The 17,875-nt window shown below is 36.5% G+C and overlaps 1 protein-coding gene across 6 annotated transcripts in view; it reads left to right on the forward strand.

Moving 5' to 3' along the window:
- ADK (adenosine kinase) overlaps positions 1 to 17,875 on the forward strand; it is a 305,394-nt gene that overhangs the window by 205,271 nt on the left and 82,248 nt on the right. For all 6 annotated transcript variants that reach the window (XM_086752774.1, XM_086752773.1, XM_086752771.1 and 3 more), the window contains one exon: positions 12,318 to 12,488. In XM_086752774.1, the coding sequence (XP_086608900.1) occupies positions 12,318 to 12,488 (171 nt within the window). The remainder of the gene's footprint in view (positions 1 to 12,317; positions 12,489 to 17,875) is intronic.

A 17,875-nucleotide genomic window follows, 5' to 3' on the forward strand; every position in this document is an offset into this window, starting at 1 on the left:
GGCTTCTGAACTCTGATTTGGAGGTACCATCATTGCTTTCTTTTCCTATTCCAGGTCCAATTCTTGACTGGGTTGGACCAGACATGTTTTTGAGGAGCTGTTGCAGGGACAGGAATAAAGAGAAAATGTTTGATTTCTAGTTAGCTGTTTTGAAGAGAAAACAAGTTCCAATAAATACTGAATCGTCAAGCTTCCCTATAAATGAAAGCATATCTTTGATAGAGATACATTAAAACGTATCAAAAACTTGAAATAGAGACTCTCCATGTTTACTTTGAGGAATGCGTGCTGCATTTTAGTTTGAGATGGATCAATAATTTTCATTCTCTCAAATGAGATTATTATGCAGTTTCAAAATGTTCTAGTTTGACTGTTTAAAAAGTAGAAATTATGTTTATGTAGCATAAGGAATGGATTTAAACTCAAAACTAAGGAGGTGATTTTGAGACATCCCAACTTCCTTTTCTTAAAGAAGCACTAAAACATGAGCTTAAACACTAATTTAAAAAGGAATACTTTTTCATTTGTCTTTATTTATGTGTCAAATATCTAAAAGTTATTCACTGATATTCTAATCTAGAAAATCATGTATAAACTAGCACACAAGTTAACACTGTTACATACATTATGATAGCTTTAATATCTTTTTTTCTTACTCTGTTTTCAAGGACACAAACTGGATGGGCAGAGATTCAAATAAAGGGCAAAAAAAAGCAGAGAACATTCTTTCATAATTAATATTCTTGTAGCAGGGCTCATTCCTGTCCAAAGGACTGTCTACATGTAGGGCTGTGGGCATTACTAAGATCTCATTGACTTCATAATTTTGAATTCAGGGAAGCTCCATGTGAAGTTGAAGGGCCACAGAAGGACCTTAATCTCTAAAGTGTTTTTCTACTTCTAATGCATTTACATGATTCGTTTGCAAAGTATATACATTTTGTGGTGTTTATTTCAGAGTAAAATAGCTAATTTCTTACCTGATTTGTTAGAGGTATATGCAGTACCTGGGATGCTCTGCTCTGAAATACTTTCTTAGAAGCTGGTAGAATATTGGAGGCTATATGCTTTGCCCAAATATTTTTTTTGTCCATATTTTTCAAATACACACAAATCTAATATATCATGGACTTTAAGAATAATTCAGGTCAGAATGGACTACCAGAGGTTTGTTAGAGCAAATTAAATGTTTACACAGTTGCTTTATTTCCAGTCATTTTGAATATTTCTAAGGATATTCTTATGTTTGACCTCTATTGTGAAAATTATTTTTTCACACGTAATTTCTTCAAATGTTATAAAACTCATGTGAGTTTCAAAACCAATTTGTTTGAACTATATAATTTCAAATATAATTTTAAAGAACATTAACTCATATAGCTTTCTCTTCTTTTTCGCTGTACACTTCAACATTTCAAGAATTAAAAAAAAATAATTAATTAAAGCAGACAAACTAATTTGGGCTCTAACAAATAGGAGAGACATTGGTTCAAGGGATTTGGCTGATCTTCCAAACCAGAAGTGCCATGGTGGAACTGTCTCCTTGAATGCGACTTTGCTTCCATAAAGTAACGGTTTTGGAGGCTTAAGTGAGTCCAAAGAAATCACTAATTACCAGTTGCCAGTGATTTTCTTAATTGTTATTTGTATTTTGCTTTGTTATTCTTAATCTGTAAATTGGTTTGGAACTATAAATTCTCATTTACATGACAATTTATGAAATCCATTTGCCTGTCATACATTAAGTAGAAAATACTGCCCCCATGTTTCTGTTGCTGCAGGAAAACAGTGTAACATTACACAGTATTCTTTAAAACAGTAGCAGGTAATTCTACCATCAAAATTGCATCACCATGTCTGTATGTGAGCAGCCTCGTTCAGTATTTCCTGAATTCCATTTTGCAGCCATTAGTGTTTTTAATGGAAAACCTGTGATTTGCAAATGCTCCTATCAGAAGCTGTACATCATGGGAACATTTAGTAGTAGATGCCCAGTAACATCCACAGAGGACACCTGTACCCCGTTGAATTTGGGGTACATTATCTGCTTATGAAGACTGGGAAGCTGCATGGATGCATGGTACTTCTAAGGTGGCTAAAGGGGACTTGTCAGAGGCCACACAGTCTTAGGGAACAAGTAGGTATTTGCTCACTAAATTTCAGGGGTTTCCTGTTCTCAAAATCATTTTACTTGAAAACTCAAGAGATATTCTGCATCAAGAAAGATTAGTGCTCTGCCATAGGCTGACCACCAAACTTGATCTTTTATTGATCTAAAACTGTTTTTTAAAATACTACACATTTTAATTAAATAGAAAAAAATATTTGCTTAGTCATTTTTCTTGTATCTGTAGTCTGATTTTCTGTGAAGGCAGGCAAATAATGCGACAGGAGTGGAATCATTTTCAGGCAGAGAAGTATGGAAAATATTTAGTAGAAAATTGGAACTTATTTAGAGTATTCAAGCATCTTGAATAGCAGTGGAAATTGAAGCCCCAACTGAACCCTGCTACTCCCACAATTATAGGACATTACAGAAAATGGTGTCTTAGCAGAGAAGTTTCCCCTCAGGTTGTAAGATCTGGGAGTAAAAGACTAACGTTGCTCTCCCTGGTTACAGTACTGGTGCTGCTATTAAAAGTGGGGTTCTGAGGTGTGAGCTCATGCGTTCAGTGGAAACAGAAACCTAATGTAAGTATTATTTGGCTCTAAAAAGATAATAGTTAGGGATGTTCCCCCCCTGCCCTTTGAATTTGAAGAAAGTACTCATTCAGGCTATAATAATTAATGCTAACCACTTGCATTGCCCATTGTATACCGAGTTCTACAGACAATTATCATTACCTAAATTAAAGTGAAAATATCTTTAGCAACTGTCCACATTTCAACTGTATTTCTTAATAATTATTAGAATTAGCGTAGGTCTTGACCTTCATTTATTTGTGTGTTCAGAAACAAAGTCATGCAATAGTCTTTATATAATGAAAATTAAAAGGCCAAGCAATAACATTAATGTTCTGTTAAATAATTTATTTTAATGTATGGAAGTGTGAGTAATAAATATTTTATTGTAAACCATGATATAGTAATTAATCCAAGTGATTAAGACCTAACTGCATGTTCATAGTAAATGTTGTATTTGCTGTGAAATAAGGTTTTTTTTGGAATTGTGGTTCGGAGGCTACGATTGTTGAGAAGGGTGTTATTTAAAAGAAAATGTTAACACACTTACTTTTAAACTTGGTAATCCAGAAATTGAATGAAATATATCCTTCATTATTTTGCCAATTACTTTTTTAGTTCTTCTGAGCATTTTATTTTATTATGCACTTAATTTCATGCAGTAGTGGTGCTTATACTTTAAATTAAATGTATTGTAAGGATACGTAGGCTGTTAAAAATCAGCTAGCAAATACCTTTAGGAGTGGGAGAGGGTATTTGTTTTATTAATCATTTACACCTTAATTTGCAAATAGCAAAAGTCCTATTATTCCATAAAACTTGTCATTGCTTTAATGCAAAGAAGTTGTCATCTTGTGAACACATTGGTTTCAGGTGCACTGGTGGTGCACACCAAATGAATTCAGATCTCCACTGAAGCTTTAGAGCTGCTCTGGATTTTCACTGATATAATTTATGGAGTTTGGATCCTTGTTTTTTTGTTGTGGATTTTTTCCTCAGCACTGTATGCTTCCGTGGTTCTGTGTAGAGCTCTGGTTTGCCCATGGTGAGTTTGCTTTACTTAAACACTCCATTGGAGGATGAGTTAGCATTTGAATAGTGCAGTAAGCTTCAGAAATCTTTTGTGTTACCTCTTGATAATTTCTTTTTTTCTCCTCGTCTGCTACAGTATCAGTGTAGTCTTTCTGGTGATATGATCTTTATTAGTGAAATAACATGTTCTTTCTTTGGGGCTCTTGAAATATGTTCTAATGATGATGGTAATGACTTTGATTAATATTTAATCCCCATGCTGCTATGTTACAAGATCTCAAAGGTAGTTGAGGGGAGGGAAGAAAGCTTTCTGCTTAAGTGTTTCATCCTGATACTGCTTAGGGAAAAACATTACCTATGTTTTATTGTACATTGGGTCTGTTTTCTAACCTGAATTTAAGTAAAACATTTCACAGCATGACCACATTGTTGACAGGGAAATCCATAAGGTATAGAAGTCGTGCTGGAGTTGACTGATTTTTTGTGCCCAGGACTCATTCCTGCATTTGTTTATATTACGCAACAGTCACATTCCTCTGCATCACCTGGGAATCCTGGTACTCTGAGGGCACAGGTGTTGACCAAGGGGTTGGTGAGGATTATTTTTTGCTTTTTTTTGTGAGCACGGCAACTAATGTTTATAAATACAGCAGGGCAAGCCCAAATTAGTTTCCCCTTCCACTCCAAAAGTCACAATATTTGTGTGCATAGTCACCTAACCAAGAAGTCTCTTGCATGTACACAGCAGAATAATTTTTATGATTTTTCAGGCCATAGAATAAGTAAGCAGTACTGATATGCAGGCTTTGAATGGTTCTCCACAAGATTTTGTACAACTGTGTCAAATAATCTGCGTTTTTACAAGATCTTCTGACACCCACTCGGTCAATGGTGATTATCTACTAATACACCAGTGGTCAGTCATTGTTTCAGTCTTTGAATGTTTTACCTGTGTTTATAAAATAAACCATTATGCTGGTATAAGGGCATCTAATTAAAAAGATACTCATGTTGTTCTCTTCTTGTTCAAGGCTATTTGAATAAGCAAGGAATAGGCTGGTTTTAAATGTTTACTTATAGAGCTTTCAAACTGAGGATTAACTGTCTAGAGAATTAGAAATTCTCTATGCATTTGTAGTTATGTGGATTCTCTCAATTTACTGATATACTGTAAATATTATATACACACCAAACTTGAATGAATTCAACATATGTTTGATGTTTACATAATTAATGAGATGCCAAATTATATTAATGTAACTAGCCATACACAAAAAAGCAAATGTTGTACAATCATCAAGGGCCTAAATTAACTATACCTTATTCTTTATTTCCTGAAATGCTTATTTGCCAGGACAGGGACCCGGGGATTGTGCTTAAAATTGTGGAAATTAAGATTGAAAATCAGTTATCTGATTGTTCCAAACATCATAAATAATATAATTACCAATTTTTAGACTTCTGGTTATTGTTTCATTAAACAATAATTGGTATGTCTGAGTCTACTTTTTGGTCTAAACACAATATTATCCTCATATTAGTGTGTGGGTTAGGCAAACCTAATTTTGATAAGAGTTATTTTAGAGGGGTGAAAGGTGAAAGCAACACTTTCTCTCTTTAATCAACAGTTTAACAAATATTTTAAGCTGTGTTGCTTTCTCAGTATGTATTAAATTGATTTTCAATGGAGAAAAAGTGTAGCAAAGTGGTTTTGGGATACTAGGAGAAAAGAAGAAAAGTAGCTTGTTTTTATCATAGCTTGTTTGATTTGCAGCTTATATTTTATTGATGATAATACCCTGTACTTTATAATACCTTTCAACACAGAATTTCAGTCATTTCAGTAATGTTAAGTAATTAAACCTCCTACTGGTTCTGCCAATGGAGGTGTATTTATCATTATAACTATTTTGCAAGTGGGTAAACAGAGGCAAAAAAGGTTGAATTACTTAAACTAATAAAAACTCTACACCCCTGTTTCACAGATGATGTTTAATAATTCCTCAAAAATTTTGTTATAAATTCAGTATAAATAGAAACAGACATCTCACTCTCTGGGCTTAATAAGCTCACGTAAAACTGTATGCTGAACTTCAGAGAGAATAGAGATTTTTTGCTTCCTCACAGAGGCGCAGACTTTAGGGAGCTATGTCCAACCATCATCTTAAGATCTTAATTCATTTTGCCAAAATGAGCTTAACTGATTTTGTAGTTTCCAGGGAAATAGGAGAATTTTTAATTGTACATATACATACATTTCCCTACACCAAAACTAGGTATGTTACTACTCTCTCACAAGTGTGTGTACACCTCTACCTCATTGTTAAAGTTCTCATCTATATACTCTGTGAGTATACATCTCATAAGTCAAGTCACACACTTATTTTGTCCTAAATAGAGCTTTGAAGAACTTCCTGGAGAGTGCTTAATTTAATTAATATTAATCAGAATTAAAAAAGATTTCCAAATTGTTTAAAAATAAAAGGAAATTACTAATACATATATAAAATAATTATTTTCTTTAACATATAATGTCAAATACTGGAGGTTTTCTGCTACTGTTGTAATCTGATAGATACTAATATGGCAGCAATCAGAGTTCACTACAGCAACAAAGAAGCTGTTCAAGTCTGAAAGCAATCCTCTCCTTCTGACATGTTGGCACCATCATAGAGGAAAATGTCACGGTCAATATAAGCACATTTACTGACAGTTAGGTTTTTTCCTGTGTTACTGAAAACTGTTTGAAACTTGGCTTTTATCAAAACCAGAAACACTGGCCACTCAGAATGATAAAACAATAGTTTACAGCTTAGTCATTTTCCAGTTATAAAGCAATACTTTCATAAAAATAAACAATGCATACAGGGACAAGCCAAAACAATTACTCAGAGAAATTGTTGCATTCTTGCTGTCCTTGCTTTCTGATTTAAAACAACTGTCTCCAGTAGGAACTGGATGAAAAGCTACGGGTTTTGTTTCATTAAGTAACCACTCGCTGATCACTACAAGATAAAATATAGTTCTAAAATGGAATTGATACTGTGTAGGTACTTTCTGAGTTCCTAAATGACCTATTACATGACGAACAGGTATATAGATTAAAATAACGTTCATATATTTCACTAATTTACAGACTGAACATTTCCCAAGTGGATAGTTATATAGAGCTTCTGTCCTTCCTAGAGAAAGTAAAAAATGACTTAAAGCACAAGCACCTTCATTAATAAAGGTTGTTATTTAATTTGTGATGTTTTATTAATTATTTCTGGAGGTTTTTTCCACATCATGAGTATTTTGCTATCTCTATCGTTTGGTACTATTCTGTCGTATCTCAGTAAGGAAAATAATTCAACAAATACATTCAAGCAGGAACAGGTTGCAAGTATAAATGCTCAAAACTCAGAGGTAAAGGTAGGGGGTCAGTAAGTCTGCTAGCTTGATAGTGTTGCTCATTCCAAGTATTGTGCTCAGATATTTCAATATTAAAGATAGTTTTTAAATTGTTCCCTGATCTTTTGAACTCTCATAAATACTAAGACATATGAAGAGTTTTTGCTCTAACTTTCCAAGAAGATTCCTTCTGGTTCCTGTTCTGAAGATTATTTCATTGCCTTGTCTCATAGTGGGTGGGACATGGACTGCACCCAATCTGTGCTCCAGGCAGTTCAGAGGTGAGAAGACCTAAGTCTTTCACTCTTCTGATTGTAAGGGCATCTGAAAGCCTTGTGTAAGTTCTTCTTTCTGGAGCAGTTACACTGTGCTTCATTCTCCATTCCAAGAATTGCCATGTGTTGCAGCTTCGCTCCTTCCAAGCCCTAATATTTCTGCTAAACTCCAGCAGATGAGACTGGTGGCAGACCAGAGCTGAGGAAAGTCTCTTCTGCCCACGTGTGTGGCTCGAAGGTCTCTATGTACAGAACATAGGGAACTTAGCCAGGGCCAAGAGCTCTGACTCGGTTATGTCTGTCATTTAACAGAGCGAGTTCTTTTGGCACCTTAGCAGTCTCACTCTTTTACTGGAACTGCCAGCATACTAGAAGTTAGATGATTTCTGTAGGGCTTTACTGAATCACAGTATTTATCAGCACTGTCACTACGCAACTGTCAAACTTTCTATATGCCTGAAAAATTCCAGCCTTTAGATGGATGAGAGTGTGATGTCATCATAATTGCTTTTTTATGTAAATGCTTTCCATAAAATAGTTTTGGATTAAATGATGTGTTCCTTTCATGTTGGCAGAATATAATTTGTCTTACATGGCAGCAGACTGTTGTATATGTGTTTCTGAAAGTTAAATATTTTGATTCACACTTGCGATTTATTGATCTTACATTGTTACCAAATGGCGTTTCAAAATCAACTCAGAACACCATGGTTCAAAATCCTGTCACTCAGGATTTACTGTGGTAAAGTTATTTACATGTAACCCACTCTGCAAATGGGAATGGCAAGGAAAGAGGAGGAGCTAGAAAGAAGAGAGAGCAAATGCGTTTTAGTGGGTAGTAGGTTTGAAAACCATCCTAATTTTTAGTATCTCTGTATGTTCTTATGCAAACATTTCTTTTGTGCTATTAAACAATGATAAATCAAAAATTGCAAAGCTGTTTGTTATCTTGGCCTGGATTTGTCTAAGTGTACACTAGGTCACAGATTTCAATTTTTACTTCAAGGAAATACTGGCTTATAAAAAATAAATAATCTTGATCCTCATTGTGCAAACATTACAAGTATATAATCCAGATGAATTCAGCGCAAGCACGTTCTTTCATGTGAACAAATGATGGCAAGACTTCTCAGTTTGGACAGAATACCTTATACAGAATTACTTTCACCAAAGGCAGAGTTGTTCTGGCTTCCTGAGGGCCTTCACTCTCTGATTCTGTGCTGCTGACATTTGTGACACCCTTCATTTTCTGCCCGCACATCTGCTGTAGCTAGTGCTGTATGAGCTTAGTGCAGGTCAGAAGAAACCTTTTGGGGTGCACGTGATAAAAAAGAGAGCGATGACTTGCAAAGACATATTGCTTGTGTGTAAACTCACCAAATCATTCTGGTAAGCTAGTGTTTATTAAAAAAAAAAAAAGACTTGAGTGTAAAAGACTATGGTTTACTCACAATACCTTGGCACATTTTGAAAGGTGCATCAAAAATTCCTGAATTTTGTAAAAGTGAGATTCATATGATATTCTCTCTTGACTTTGTCTTGTGCATCTTAATATTGAATTTTAAAAACTCTTAAGTTGCAAACTAGCTCCTGTATCTCCCATAACCACGTATCTGCAGTACACAAATGTGTTTTTCTTATTTCTTCCTTTTTTTTTTCCTCTTTCCCCCACAAGGAAAACATTTTGTTTTTTTTTTCCCACCAAAGGGCTGTATTTAAACAGAAGGACTGCTTATGGTGCATAAGAAAAGTATCATTGTGTTTTGTGTGTGTATACATACAAACATACATATAAATAATTCAGTTTATCATCATATTCTCCTGGTGTACGTATTTGTTCAGCCTTGCTCTCTGGCTTGTGGTACAGTGATAACCTTCCTTCTGGCACAGAAAGAGACTCATTACATTTTGGGCAGCAGAAGATAGTGGCACATCATGAAGCAGTAGCATTCGGTATACTCTATCGCAATCAGTGCACACCAAAGGAATGCTGTGTGCCGCTAGTGTGTCTGATAGCCTTTAATGTTTAGTAGATTTTCTTACTACAGTATTACCTCCTTTCAGTTTCTTTGACTGCAGTCTAATTATCATATATCCTTGTAGCTACAACATTATTTCACAAAGATAGGTACATACACAGTGATTTCATTTCTTAAATAAATGCACCCTAAGCTTCCCAGGCTACTGGAACTTCTGTGTATTGCCTGTCTCATCCTTTCATTACAGATATTTTCCTCCTAGTTGTTTAAAGGTACCTTTGGGTTTTGAGGGTAAAAATGTTCCCAAAACTCTCAGATGTAGACTGAGGTCTGTAGGTGGGTGTAGAATGTCTTCTGAGGGGCCTTTTAAACATCTTGTTAGCGGGAACAGAACTTCTTACTAATGAAATACAAAGCCTTTTAGACCAGTGATACCGAGATACCCTTCTTCTCACACTCAAAGCTAATGTTGGCCAACAGTTAATTGTTATTCTACACAGGAGTAGTTGACTTAGACATTCCTTTGTATGCATCTGTCTGGACCAAAAGTAGTGGCAGCTGCAAGGGCATGTGGGCTGTGGTTCTGAGGAAGCCATGGAGTGACTTTGTTGTGAGTTCCAGTGAGATATAAGAAGACCTGTTTGTTTTAGTGGAGTTCATTCCTGTACAAAATTGTAGCAAGCTGCAATAGCGTGGTCTGCGGCTTATCTTAGTTGTAATTCAAATTTAGGAAGCTGGATTCCTGTAACTATACTGGCCATAGCTGTTACTGGAGTTCCACTAAAAATAGAGACAAACTCCATTTAAATACTTAAGGAGGGGAATCTAATAAGGTTTCTTTAAACCCAAGTCTGTTCAGTTCAGATTTTATGCATTTTCTTCCTACTTTGTTAATTCCACTGTGTGAATTGTACTGCTACAACTTTTTTTTTGTGTATGTGTTGCTACAACTTGTTTTTGCAAAGAAATGTTATACTTGGCAAAGTTTTAACAAGAGTTCTGATACACACCACACTTAATTTCTAGATGTTCTAATGTCAAATATTTATTTAAATAAAAAACTCTTGGAAAATGCAATAAAATGGCAGAAGTGATTTTAAGGAAACCCAGAAGACAGAGCTGTAGCCTTTGAGAGTTCCTGGCCTTTACTTTGCAGGATCTGAAAAGCAAGCTCTCCTATCTGCATCTCAGTACTTTTATGTTGCATTTTGAAGGAAAAGGGAGTTGGACGCAGGCCTGAGTTAGATCTCACAGGGATAGTGTTCTGTACCTTAAATTACAATCAGATGTATTTTAGTTCAGATGAAGTTTTCAGCTTAAAATTGGTAAGAAGCCTAATTATTTGACCAGGTTACTATTTACGCAGACCACTGTATAGCAATCTGTGATTTATCCACAGCTGGCAACATGTTACCCTTGAAAGGTTTTTATTTTGGTTTTGGAATGTTTTTTTTTTTTTTAAATCCAACTCTGTTCATTAAATGAAAAACTAAAAGATGGTAGAGATTGCTATGGAGACGAGATGTTATATAAACTGTTCATTTTAATTCTTCAGAATGTAAAAATAGCAAAAGAAGCTTGGATTTTTACAGGCTTCCAGTTGTTCAAGGTACTGAGTAACACCACAAGATGCAAAGCATTCTTGCACCCTTTGGACTTTTATTGTCATGTAGCAAATCGTGCCCAGATTTTGAAAGCAATCATGTGTTTGCTAGACTGGAAAGCATGGAGTAGGGAGAAATAAATAGCAAGACTTTCTAAGTAATCTTTAATCTGTAGACTCTTTGTTATATTATTTTTTCCAGTGAGTAGAATGCCTAAGATGATCTGTTAGCTAAAGTATGCAGGATGAAAATATGATATTCTGTGATCCAAAGACAGAATAATATTAATAAAAACTGGAAAATAAGACTGTTTCACTATTATACTTTTAAGAGTGTTGTGGTGGTGTTACAGATAGGACTGAGATGGTGCTTTATTTCCCAGTCCCCCCTCAAAGTTGCTTGTTACTGTGCCTTGGACATTACCTCTGGCCTTAAATTTAACACTTGCTGCTTTAGCTTGATAGTTAGTCTTATTCACTGAGTTTGGAGAAGAGTTAGTGAAATTGCTTTTAGGATTGTAAAAATGAAACATAGAAAATTTGTTTAATTATTGTAAAGGAAAAGCCTTTACCTAATTAGTAGATTAATGAAATTGCAGAGGATCTTTCCATAACTCCTGGAACATGTGTGGTTGAGGTAACCATCTGCAATGCTAAATTCAACATGGCGGCCTTGAACTGTTCTTCATACAGGGTTGAAATAAGCATTCACAATTTAGTAGACAAATAGTCATTTCTGGTTGCATACTTTTTATTTTGTTTCACAATTGGTACTTACTTGAATTTTCGTATTCAGAATAAAGGATAATACTTTTGAGAGTGGGAGAAATAAAATACATGTGCAGAAACATGAAAACCTGTAGAATTTTCCTGCAAAACAATAAAAACTGCTACAATGACAGCACACTCAACATATTTATTATGAACAAGGTAATAATTTTTCAGACAAAGGATTTAATTAATTTCCTATCTGTATATAGAGTTATCGTACTGGACTTTGGAATTAAGCAGCCTGGTCTGGTTGACTCTATTACTAAAAAGAGGCATTTAGAATTATAATATGTCACATTTTAAAATATGAATGCTAGTCTTAGCTGCCATGGGAAAGTGTACTACAAAGAATGCAGAGGTAGGGAGTTATGTTTGATTTTGGAGGGCTGTCATTCTAAGCGTATGGAGGTTCTGTGTCACCTCCCTAGTACCTTAATGGAAAGGCAGTATTTATCCTGAAGTTTTTATCTGTGCATGTGTATGACAAAAGTGGGCTGAGGGAGACATTCTAGAAGCAGCATACTTCATGTGGTTCCTAATATGAAATTAGTAACATACATTTATTTGTTTGGATACTTGCAGGGATTCTTCCTGACTGTGTCACCAGAAGCAGTATTAAAAGTGGCTACTCAGGCTTCTGCAAACAACAAGATCTTCAGCTTGAATCTTTCTGCACCATTTATAAGCCAGTTCTACAAAGAGCCTATGATGAAAGTCATGCCTTATGTTGATGTCCTTTTTGGAAATGAGACGGTGAGTCTTATGAAAGTAAATGAAGTACTTGTATCTCTTGCAGCTACCTATTTGGGTCCAGGAGCCTGCTTCCTGGTTATCTGATATTTATAGAGAGAGAATGATGCTGTGAAGTGTCACGAGAAAATGAAATCCACGGTCATAGTACTGTAATATTTTTGTAGATGCCAAAGATGTCACTTGACCTGTTAGGGGTTTACAGCTTGGTCATTCTAGTGTAGAGATGTGTGAACAAGTTACTCTAGGTTAAAAGAGGAAATATTCAACACATTGGCTGCTTTATAATAACTGTCCATGTGCGTGATGTACTTACCCAGAAGTTAACTCTATGCTGGAAGAAAACATATGAAGGGCTACTGCAAAGCTGCTGAGGTTCTGTAATTTGTTTCCATACGCATATTGTTGCTATTAATAGCATTTTCTGTAATGAAAAAGGTTATTTAGGGAGAAGTGGGAGGAGAAAACTAAGAAACAGTTAATTGATTTAGAAAGTTCTCATTGATTTTGTGGTAGATGGAGGAAGGTCAAAGAAAGTACTCCCGCCATAATGAGCAAGACTAGCAAACTGGTAACAATAACAAGGAGAAGGCTGAGGTACTAAACAAATTTTTTGCCTCAGTCTTCACTGGCAACCTCTCTTCCCACACCTCCTGAGTGGATGAAATGCAAGACAGGTACTAGGGGAGCAAAGTCCCTCCCACTGTAAGAGAAGATTGGGCTCATGACCGCCCAATGAACTTGAACATACCTAAGTTTACGACACCTAACGAGACGTATCCCAGGGTCCTGAAGAAATTGACTGGTGTAGTTGCCACTCTCCACGATATTTGAAAAGTCATAGGAGTCAGGTGAAGTCCCTGGTGACTGCAAAAAGGGAAACATTGCACCCATTTCTAAGATGGGCACAAAGGAGGACCCTGGGACCCATCAGCCTCACCTGTGTGCCTGGGAAGATCATGGAACAGATCCTTCTATAAGCTATGCTGAGGCACACAGAGGACAGGGAGGTGATTGAGACAGCCAGCATGGCTTCACCAAGGGCAAGTCCTGCCTGACCAGCCTAGTGACATTCTATGATGGAGTGATTACATCAGCAGACAAGGGAAGACCTACAGATGTTGTCTATCTGGACTTCGGTAAGGCCTTTGGCACAGTCCCCCACAACATCCTTCTCTCTAAATTGGAGAGATATGGATTTGGTGAGTGGACTGTTCAGTGGGTGAGGAATTGGTTGGATGGTTGCATCCAAAGGGTAGTGGTCAAAGGCTCAATATGCCGATGGACATCAGCGACAAGTGGGTTGAGTGCACCCTCAGCACATTTGAAGATGACACCAAGCTGAGTGGTGCGTTTGACATGCCTGAGGGATGGGATGGCATCCACAAGGGCCTGGACAAGCTTGAGAAGTGGGCCCATGCGAACCTCATGAACTTCAACAAGGCCAAGTTTGAGATCCTACACTTGGGTTGGGGCAACCCCCCAATATCAATACAGGCTTGGGGATAAAGGGATTGAGAGCAGCCCTGCTGAGAAGGACTTGGCTGTACTGGTGGAAAAAAAGCTGGACATGAGCTGACAATGTGTGCTCACAGCCCAGAATTGTATCCTGGGATACATCAAAAAAAGTGTGGCCAGCAGGTTAAGGGAGGTGATTCTGCCCCTCTGCTCTCGTGAGTACCTGGAGTACTGCGTCCAGCTCTGGAGCCCTCAGCACAGGAAAAACATGGACCAGTTGGAGTGAGTCCAGAGGAGGGCCACGAAGATGGTCAGAGGTCTGGAACAGCTCTCCTATGAGGACAGGCTGAGAGAGTTAGTGCTGTTCAGCCTGGAGAAGAGGAGGCTGCTGGGAGACCTTATAGCAGCCTTCCAGTACCTAAAGGGGGCTTACAAGGAAGATGGGAACAAACTTTTTAGCAGGGTCTGTTGTGATAGGACAACGGGTAATGGTTTTAAACCAAAAGAGGGTAGATTTAAACTAGATAGAAGGAAGCCATTTTTTTTACAAAGAGGATGATGAGGCACTGGCACAGGTTACACAGAGAGGTCGTAGATACCCCATCCCTGGAAACATTCAAGGTCATGTTGGACAGGGCTCTGAGCAACTTGATATCGTTTAAGGTGTTACTGCTTCTTGCAGGGGGGTTGGACTACGTGACCTTTAAATGTCCCTTCCAACCCAAACTATGGTTCTATGTCTGGCAGTCCATCTAAGGAGGGCTTATCTTTGCTATGCAACAGTTGGCAAACAGATTGCATTAAATTCTGCCTGGAAGTCCATGGTAATAGACCAACTGAATTCAGATTTCACTCATTGTAGTGCTATCACTTTTCTTTTTTTTTTCACTTCAGAAAGTACTCTTAAATATTTATTAGTTTCCTTAGCAGAAAAATGTTTTTAAAAGCCTTGGGAAGTGTAACACACCTAAATGAAGTGTGGGACTTGTCTCTCAAAATAAATACATTAGTAGAGGAAAATTATGGAAAAGTGACTTATTCCTATCGGTGGTTATTCTTGATTGTGACTCCGGGAGTTGCACCGACACAAGTCAGTTTTTACGTTATTGCCCACAAGTCCTCATTAGGGGCCAGCGTTGTTACAGCTGTAGTATTTTTTTTAACAAAAAAGTATTTTAAAAAAAAAGAAAATGGCAATGTTTTTAGACACAGTAGGATAAGGAAAACCTTTTTAACTATAGTTAACAATAAAGAAGAAGTCTTTTCCAGACATTTTGCTGCTATTGCCAACTGTCAACTGTTACCTTCATTCTATCTTTCACAATACGGTCCTCACAAATATACTACTGAATATTTTTATTTAATATAATCTCAAGGAAAAAAAATCTTATCAGATTTCACAAATTAAATAGTACCAAGTCTTACCAATGTTTGAGTGGAAGGGCTTCATAGAAACTTCTGAGATTAAACCTTGCTGGTCTTTTATGTGAAATATTACCACATTGACCTATTAGGAGAGTTCAGATCATAGTGGTTCATTAGGTGCTGTTTTTCAGAAGATAAAACATAGGTTGTTACTTTTTGTATATTTGCACACTTTATAAGCAATAGTCAACTATATTGGTGACATTCCAATTTTAGAAATTGTATTCAGACTACCTTAATTTCCCCTGCCATTTCGATTTGCTATGGTATTATTCACCTGCTGTCATAAAATATTGTATAGGGCTGTTGCATGTATTAAAGTTGAAAGACTCCCTGCATTTTCTGTGTATATTTTCTGAAGCATTTTGTTGTCTTTCAGGCTAAAAAATGTTATTTAAACTTAAGTGATCATCCTTAAACTTAGCAGTATGATATATACGTGCTTCAGAGTGACAGCCTCTTATGCTTTGTTACTTATAGTAATCAGAAGAAACTCTGGTCATTTCTCAGTCTCTGATTTCTGCTATATAAGCTGGCCGTTGCTGCTTTTGAGTTGTTGAAATGTTATTTGCAGTGGTTTATTCTCTTGTCTTTCTGTGTGACTTGAAACCGCATTCTCGGTATTGTGTACTTCCAGTTTTCAGTAGCTGCTGTATCTTGTGTTTGTCAGTATTTCTGCTCCCTGCATATGGTTTGTGGTAAAAAGTACTTGCAGAACTCAAGAGTAGCTCATTCTGATAAGCCTTCTAGTAGCTTCCTTTGTTGTTTTTTTTTTCTCCTATATTCATTTAATCTAAAATAAGTTCAGGATTTTTCTGTGTTTATGTCTGCCTTGATGGGCAATGAACCTCTTCAGCTAGCCAACACCAAATTTTTGCCCATTTACTATGATTTCCTTTTGCTTTTGGCTACATTTTCCATTAGTTTTGCTAGTTTAGTTAAATACTGAAAGTACACAAGTTAACATATAAGCAAGTCACGCTAAGTGGCGTGGTTGTTACTTTATTAGTATAAACAATAGTCTGAGACACAGTTTTTATTCTTCCCTATACTTATCTTCGCTCCACATTATAGACCAATACAATTTTATTGTTAAGCACTGAGCTGTTTATTTTTTCAGAAATACAAAAACATCCAAGAGCAGCAAAATTCCAAATTGCTGCCATTCCTAAACTAAAATCAATTGGCAAAGTGATTTTAAATTACATCTTCTACTTAAAAATTTACATCTGAATGGAGATTGGTTATTTCAAGTTTCAGCCAGATGGTAATTAAAATGGGCAAGTTATAAACCTCTCGGAATAAATGTTCTAGTTTCAAATGTAAATGCCAGCATACTGCAGTGAAGGCATTGAATGCTTTGAGGACAACTCAGTACGTGTATCAGTTTCAGCATTAGTTCAGTGACCACTGGTGTTTTAATCATTTGTTTAAATCCCTTTTATACCTAGCCAAACATCTTGTCTTAGATTTGTTGATACTTATTAACTGTACTTCATATAATAAATTTAGTACAGAACATTCAGAATAGGACTAATTATATGTTCATTGCTGCTAACCAGTTAAGGCCATTCTGCAGTCGTTATCTTGCAATACATGACTGGAAAACTTGATTATTGTCATTGCTTTTAATTTTTATTAAATTAAGGTTTTTCTTAATAGTGTCATTTTGCAAATGGTTCTTAGCAATAATACCTTCCAAGCTACCATAATCACTGGATAATTAACCTGCCAGGATTAAGCACACTCTACTTTGCCTCAGGATGCTTAACTCTCAAATAAGGTCAATTATCTCCTGATGATAACTGCTTTGTCACAAGTTGCTGCTTAATTCGTCTGTAAAAGCTCACCTTAGAATACATATTTTACAACTCGGAGTAACTTTCAGTAAAAGAATGGTCAAAGGAGTGAAAGCTTCTAAAATTACATCTCTGCACAAAGTTGTGGAAGGTTTCCTACACAGTAATTAGGCAATAAAGGAGCCTAAATTTGCACATATTTCTTCCCCAGACTTCTTTCTGCTTTCCCAGATAGGGCTAAATCTTGATGTCTCTGAAATACTGGCAGTAGGGTCAGCCCAGGGAGCACCTGCCCTGTCCGACCTTAACTGTATTTAAGAACCCATCGAAGTCAATAATGGGCACAGGAGCCTGAACTCAATTTCCAGTCTCCCCAAAAGATGTGAGTTACAGTAGCATCTCCTCAGGGAAGGAACTGCTTCTGGGGGGAATGGCCTGTCTATTTTGGGACATGCAGCTGGATAGCAGTTTCTTTTCTGTGGAGGTCTTCAGAATTCAAGGGATTTAACAAAGCTTTCACATGATTAATCCCTGCATATGGCAGTCATTAGTGATTCAGAGGAATATTGATTAAGATATTGATGTGGTAAAGATCTTCTGGTTTCTCTTCCTACGTGTAGGCAGGACATCACTGAGAAATTTTAGAATTTAGAAACTTTAGAATTACAGATGTGCTGAGCTCCTCTTCTATTGCTTTACAACAAAACC

The sequence above is a fragment of the Chlamydotis macqueenii genome, chromosome 7 (genome assembly GCF_036417535.1).
Source record: "Chlamydotis macqueenii isolate bChlMac1 chromosome 7, bChlMac1.mat, whole genome shotgun sequence".
Lineage (NCBI taxonomy): Eukaryota > Metazoa > Chordata > Aves > Otidiformes > Otididae > Chlamydotis > Chlamydotis macqueenii.